The 7401-nt window shown below is 34.0% G+C and overlaps 1 protein-coding gene across 1 annotated transcript; it reads right to left on the reverse strand.

Moving 5' to 3' along the window:
- Positions 1-1048: 1048 nt before the first annotated feature.
- Positions 1049-7112, reverse strand: LOC130644711 (cathepsin Z-like). The gene is made up of 4 exons (XM_057450426.1): positions 6879-7112; positions 3343-3578; positions 1964-2164; positions 1049-1597 (listed from the first exon to the last, which is right to left on the reverse strand). Exons 1-4 carry the CDS (start codon positions 6995-6997, stop codon positions 1251-1253), a joined length of 903 nt encoding a protein of 300 aa, XP_057306409.1. The 5' UTR covers positions 6998-7112; the 3' UTR covers positions 1049-1250.
- Positions 7113-7401: the final 289 nt, after the last annotated feature.

The following is a 7401-nucleotide window of genomic DNA, read 5'->3' on the forward strand; positions in this document are numbered from 1 at the left end:
TTAGCGAAAACTATTGGGTAAAGTTTGCCAAAAACTTACTTCTCACACATCTTTAGGGCGTAATAATTGTATTAATTCCGCGCAAAATTCATTGCGTGAAACCTAAAAAATAACATGATTGTACATTTATACATTTACGTAACAATCAAGGGCAATATGCAAGCAGTTTGTCTGCTGCGTATGGAGAGGAATGAAAACAATTCGCCACACATTTCTGTTACGTAAAACGCTGAACTCGCTCAGCTCTGCAAGGTTTAAATAAAACTTTGGTTCATTGAGACATATCTCATTAAATATTACGCCCAGAAAACTGTGTATTGGAGGGTCACGTGACGAGGCCTCCTCGAGGGTTATGTTCGTCTCGCCGTTCCGGGATAAGAGACAACAAGCGCTGGGAACAAGGTTGCAGTATTTTGTCTTCGCGCTTAAAAAAGTCGTAAATAAAAAAGCAAATGTGATATTTTTTATTTACTTTGTTGCTGAATTTCAAGAACGGGCGGTTTCCAGATAAACAGGTATTTAAAAAAGGCGAGTAACCGACAAAACAGCCTGGACAAAAATCATAATAAAGATTAAATTTGGCACACTTGTCTCAGGAACTATCAGGATTGACTAAAAAAAAGCCCATCATAAACCTTGGGAAGTCGGTTTTAGGGTGAAGTTCATAATAGCGAATATGGTACATTATTAACTTTACAGTTTGAAGAACTTGAAGGTTGCCGCGCTTCCTAAATATTTTCACAAGTTGTGGTGAAGACTGAAAGGAAATAAAACTCACTGTCGAATAGACGTATTTACCACTTTTTAAGAATCCCCAGTGGCCGTCTTATGCAAGTTAGACTGCACATTTGCATTACTTTGATGAATTGTCAATTAGGATTTAAAAGGGATGCAAAGGGGGTTAAAAAGGAGGGTGTATGTAGTACGGTAGTTCAAAATCATAATAATAATCACCATCATTCTCGTTCTGGAATTTATTTAGTCCTAAATGATTTGAAACACTGCAGAAATTACTTTTACACCGCGATCAACATTTTAGGAAGAAACATTTCGGGGTATTTTCTCTTGCTGAAACGTGTATATATTTACAGGAAGGTAAATATAAAAGTAACTTCAATAATTTAAAAAAATTTATAAAAAAAATTTCAAAGTATACAATTAAATAAACCCAATAGCTTGGTGCAGCAAATCTTTTTTCCACTTTGGATCGGATTTATGCTGGACAATGTTACGTGAAAGACATTCAAAAATTACCATCCTTTTGGCAAAATTGGTACACCAAACGAACAATCTTGTTCAATTCCCAAGTTATACTTTCCACCTTGTCCGCCCTTGTAAAGACTTGTTGGGACTTTAAACCACCCTTGTTCGCCCCATGGTTGACCCCAAGAGTTTCGGCCAATCCAGTATTCCACACCATTCTCATCAACGCCCCACCCATGAACAGAAATGGCGTGATTAATTGTGGATACTTCGTTATATTCAGTAAATACGCCACCTTCATATGCATCAAAAGCAGCAGTAGCCATGACGCCACAAGCGATCGGCCCACGCTTAAAAAGTTCCGCCATCATTTTTTCACGACCGCTTACTCGACCTAAAAAGAATTTGAACTATATTATATACAGACACTAAAACGCGAAAATAACAATTTTAAGGACTGACCGCCAGAGCATTTAAAAAGTTAAAAGCTTTTATTGTCCTTCAAGTTTCCACACAAAGCTGAAAACCAAAAAGTTAGAAGAAAAACTCGCAAATTACGAGTTTCACAATTATTTCAGAAGAAAATAATTTTCGCAAAATTGACAAAAACTCGAGAAATATAACTTTTGCAAAAATAAATTCCTAAAACTTGTCCAGATTCGAGCCTGAAGGTTTCTTTTGTAAATCACCCTTTGTAATGGTTTCAAATAAAAATCTGTATGCAAAAAAAATTTGTAACATAAGGAAGCGAAATATTTACCGTATTCAGAAACTTTGAATAATGTATAATTCTTGATGACATGACATTCACCAAATGTTGTGCATGTTCCACATTGATTAAAAGTATTACATTCTTGGTCTTTAGCTTGGTAATTATTGCAAGTTTCATCTGGAATTCCTTTGTTATGAGCATACTCGAATACGCCCACCATAGTGCCTCCGTGACAAGTTCCTGCACCACCTTAATAACAAAAGTGTTATTGTTTAGATATGTGAATGCAAATTGCACTTCTTATTGCTTCCACTAGAGTAGCTCTACCGTTTTACATAACAGTGAACAGATAGGTAAAACCATCCATATTGCAGCATCCTTAACAATTCAGGGATGCCTACCTGTTGTACAGCAAGTATATACTTCTTTATAATAATAGCTGTATTTTGTTTGTCTGTTTGCAAGAAAAGCGCCGCTCAACGGACACATAACATAGGGTTAATTTAAAGTCAGACAACTCGGGTGGATTTTTCCTCAAGTTAACAACTAGTTTGGAATATGTTCATAAACTGTTTGCATTTAAAGATATACTGCACAGATTTGGTTTGATTACCTGTATGGCATGGCATTGAAAAGTAGGAAACACAAATCTGAATGTTTAGTTCAAATTGTATTGGAATTACAGGATTTTTCAAACACTGTTTCAAAAAAATCTTCCCTGCATTCCAGATTTTTCCAGGTTGTAAGCTAAAGTTATTCTTTGCAATTATATATTTCTCAACAGTGTGATAAGCATCCTGGAAATATTTTTACACATTTAGTTTAATGAGATAGCCCAAAATGACTAAATACATTGTCCAAACGTTTCCATTCTGCTATATTTGGAGGTGACAATACCACAAAGAACATAAAAAATTGTTTTGAATTATTTTTTTAAAAAAGGGAAGAAAAGCACATTGAATAGAGTGGAAAGCAGGGGTTAGGGTCACAAATGGGAGGGGCGATGCCCTTTGATTAATTATTTATGAAAATTTGATACCATATTGGTAATTTCAACGAGTAGTCTCAAGTATGTATACACAAATAGAAAAACAGGGGGTGGTGGTATTCCAAAATCAAACTTGAGCAGACAAGGTAGGGTGGTGCGGGGTTGTGAATACATAAGTGAACATGCTCTATAAATCACCCTACGGCTGTAAAATGTTAATTTGTACTGAAATTTGTGTACTCAATACCTATTATTTAATAAATTGGCAGTCTAAATGAATTGATGTGAGACTAAAACTCTCTATTTGATAAAACAAAACAAAAAAATTTAAAATAGAGCAAGGATTGGGTTTCTTTTTTCCCTGGTATGTCATTAAAGGATCATTTATTTTAGCATGGGCTTTTATAAAATATTCAATTAAAAAATCAATTCAGCTTACCACAGTCAAGCACATTTTGTACAGAAAGATAAGCTGATGGGAAAGCTCCCCCTCTCATTATGTTGATACGATCTGCAAGTGAGCTAGTTGTACCATGTGCCCAACAGGAGCCACAATACTGTGGAATATGTTGATTTCGTGTTGTGCTAGCATAATTAGTTCCATTGAAATTTCTCCAATCAAGACTTTTAGGAAGAGATGCTAAGTTTATGTATTCATGAGGTCGTGGTGTTATGCTAAATATAAGAACATAGATGTACTAATATATATAATAGATCTGTTAAAGTTCTTTTCAATGATTTATTATGGCATCTCAACAGTTCACTGGATATCATGTCAAAACACACATTGAAACTTGTCTATAGAAGTTAAAGAATGCGAGACAATTTTGTTATTACAAGTGTTCTTGAAAAATTCTTACAAAGCATTTTTCCACTCCTTTTGTTGAAAGTATTACACACAACTAAACACATAATTTTTTTGTGGCCTGTCAATGGCAATGAAAATGGTGAACAGGTAGCTAGATAGTTAGTAAAGTAATAAACAGAAAGTAACAAGTCATGGAAAACCTTCATTGTGAGCGTGTGTGTAATAAAAAAAAGGAAAAAGAAATATAGCTAGCTAGCTATAGTGTTTTCTTTTTATAAGAAACCAGGTGAAGGGCGGAAAACTCTAATAACAAGTGCCAGGTTGGAGGGCCTATTTTGCTCGGCGACTAACTTAAGAAATTCGAGTAGCTGACATATGGAGGTCATTCTTGTCTCGGTGATTCATGAGACGCGCGAAAACTGCGCACACGAGATTCGGTTTCTCTTGGTTTGCGTTATAATTTTTAATCTATGATCTATTATCATGGAAAAAGACCAAGCAAAGATTGATTCAACCGATTTTAAAAATAGGTGAATTCACTGTTTTTTTTATTTTATTTTTATCTCTGTTTATCGTGAAAAATAGTCATTTTTGATATACTCGTGTTGTAGAATATGATGGAGAATGACTATTTTCAAGTGACGAAGAAGATGATTCGTTCTTTAAATCTGATGCGATGTAAAGAAATATATTTTTTATTTTTGTGTTTATACATTATTAAAATTCTTCTACAGTAGCTATAATAGCGCGCATTTTATTTATTTATTATAAAGATAAAATTTTAAAAATACAAAAAAATCATGCGCAATCTCGTAAAAGAAAACTTGGTAAATCTATACAATAAATTAATTATTCATGATGTTTTAATTGCAATAATCCTTTTGTTAAAATAATAGTGGAGCAAAAACATAAAAGTAAATCTGACATGGAAGTGGAAAAAACCCAGAGATCGTAGAAAAAGCGCAAAGAAAACGTATTATTTTGCTAACAACTTTTACTTGTTTGCATTAGCTACGATTTGGTCACAAACTTAGAACAAGGTTTTCTTAATGACGTTTTAACATCATTTCGTTGTCTTTACAAAAACGTGTATGTTATACCGTCGTAGACATTTCTCCTAATCAATGAAACTATACTGCTTTAGAAAGTTAGACAGAATGTGTCGACTCCTTACGAGAAGCTAAAGAAATAATTCAGCAACATGAAATAGAAACCGGAACATCGTATTCTAACTACTTTAAGGATGAATAACATAACATGAATAACATGACATGAATACTGAACAGACAAACCGAAATAATATCTTCAATAATACTTTAAGGATGTAGCTTTCGGTGCAGACAGTAAGTTTTGACTAAATATTTAATAGAATATAGCTACATAAAATGTGATTTAAATTAAATTTTAATTTAAGCGTGGAAATAAGTTATCCAAATAAATTTTTGAATTAAAAGGAAAATGCATTTTGTTTGAAGACAAAAAATCTTCCATTTCTCAAATAATGTTCGACGGGATACCGTTTATAGTTGTTGGAACAAAAAGCCCATGGTACTGATAGGAACGCTTCTCACAAGAAAGAATGAAAAGAAAATAAGCTAGAGCGAAAATTATCCTTCGAGATATTGTTTCCTTTCCAGATAACAGGGTGAAATAATATTTTTCCATTCAAGATTACCCGTAAATGCTATAGGATAACACCGTCCTAATATTATTTTATTGTTTATTTAGATAGACAAGTTAACTGAACGGAAGAAAAACTGCGCCAAAAAGTTGAAAAATGAATGGGCAGCTAATAAATCTCAAGTGAAGACCAACAGAGAAATTTGGATAAAAATATTAGATTGCCACGCAGACCATTTGTAAGGGGAGGTATTGTCAATATAATATAGTGTAACGTATAAATACACTAAGTACGCTGTTGCAATTATATTAAACTTGAAATCGTTTCAGCGCGGTGTTATCAGTCAACAAGTCGATTCAAGAATAATAACGAAAATTCACGAACTCGATGGTCAAGGAATAAGGCAAGTAAAAGAGATGGAAAGACACATAAAGATATATGTTCAAAACAAGTTGTTTTGTGATAAAATGGTTCCTTCACCAACAAACAGAACATTTTTTCCTACACGACGTGACATCACAAACCACATGTACATAAGCACAACAAAGTTACGTTTATCATAGATCGATCAAAATTTCTTATTGTAGAGGAGTTCATCGACAATGTGATAGATTGTAATACTGTAACTCCGCCTCAATCTCCACCTGTCATTAATTTGACCTCACCCGAGAAAACAGGAAAAACAGACGTTGTCCCGGGCCAGTTACTGAGTGAAAAAGAATTGTTGACTTTGAAATGGACAAAATTATCAACAACCATATGCTAACCGTGTGTTGTGGTATTTTTGGAAATGAAAGGATGGCGCAGTGTGACAAGTGCAAAAAATGGTTTCACGGAATGTGTGAAAACATACCAAACAGCGTTTTTAAGAAGTCCAACCAACAAGAATTGGTATTGCAAAATGTGTAAAAGTGTTAAGTCTTTGTTGTAAATTTATCTTATCTCTTAAGAAAAAAAAAAAAACGAACGAAAGTGTTTTATTCCATTCCGCGTGGGTGTTCAAGCCGTACGGGCATAGTTTGTTTAGATATTCGGAACAACTCGCGAAAACTCGTCCAAAATATTGTTTTTTATGAACCTCCGACCTGGCACTTGTTATTAGAGTTTTCCGTGAAGGGCCTAGTTCTAAAAGTTTCTTATTTGTAGGCTGAAATTCCATGTTTTAGTTCTAAAAGGATCTTATTTAGTTTCTTAATTTTTGTGTATTATTCCCATTGGGACCTTAGGTAACAGTAACGTAATAAAACTACTTACTCCCTAGTGATGCTTGTAACATCTTCTTCAATTAATTGTAAGCATTAATTACAAACAAGTTTCTTATTTCAGAAATAGACATAGAATATAGTAGTAAAAGTTTCTTAATTTTTGAAGATTCTACATGTAGGTTTCTTTGTATTTGTTATTTATCACCTAATTTCAAACTCTGCTAACCCTTAAGAGTATAATGTGCAAAGCAATTCTAGAAATAATTATGGCATGTCAGCATCATTTCGCTATCTAGCTAAATAGCAAGCTAGCTATAATACCTAGCTAGATTTTAACTTACATATGTTCTGGAATTACTCGATCATCTTCTGTTGTATAACAAGGGTTGTGGTCATTGAAATGCCTGTAGTGTCTACAATGCACAACTGCTGCCAATGCTATCAGAATCAGGAGCTTCATTTCTGCATAAAAAGCAACAGAAAAAACACGCACAACTAGATCAGAGTCGAATCAGATCAGTAAATCTAACTATTTATTATTTTTAAGTATTTATACCCTCCACACTGCTGTCACGAGAATTGTCACATGATTATACATTCAAGTTTTTCGAAAAGGGAAGAAAAAGTGAGACCGCGACCCTAAACACGGTTAGTTTGGATATTCCCCGGGGAGTGAACGTATGGTAAGTACTTCTGCGCACCAAATTCGTTGGGTTTCTCTCCTCTTTTTTGACGAAAAAACAAAAAGGTGTTAAATACAAGAACTCAAGCCTTATAATCCAAACAGCGCGCCATGACTGCATATTTTCTAAAATTGTAAACAAATTCTTTTTTGCAACAAAGCGGGAAACTTTATATGTATAA

The sequence above is a fragment of the Hydractinia symbiolongicarpus genome, chromosome 5, assembly GCF_029227915.1.
Source record: "Hydractinia symbiolongicarpus strain clone_291-10 chromosome 5, HSymV2.1, whole genome shotgun sequence".
Lineage (NCBI taxonomy): Eukaryota > Metazoa > Cnidaria > Hydrozoa > Anthoathecata > Hydractiniidae > Hydractinia > Hydractinia symbiolongicarpus.

Coding starts and splice junctions, on each gene's coding strand:
- LOC130644711 (XM_057450426.1), bottom strand. CDS start 6,997: ATGAAGCTCCTGATTCTGATAGCATTGGCAGCAGTTGTGCATTGTAGA. Junction 3,579..6,878: donor CGAGTAATTCCAGAACATAT/GTAAGTTAAAAT, acceptor TCTTATATTTAG/CATAACACCACGACCTCATG. Junction 1,598..1,963: donor ATTCAAAGTTTCTGAATACG/GTAAATATTTCG, acceptor AATTCTTTTTAG/GTCGAGTAAGCGGTCGTGAA.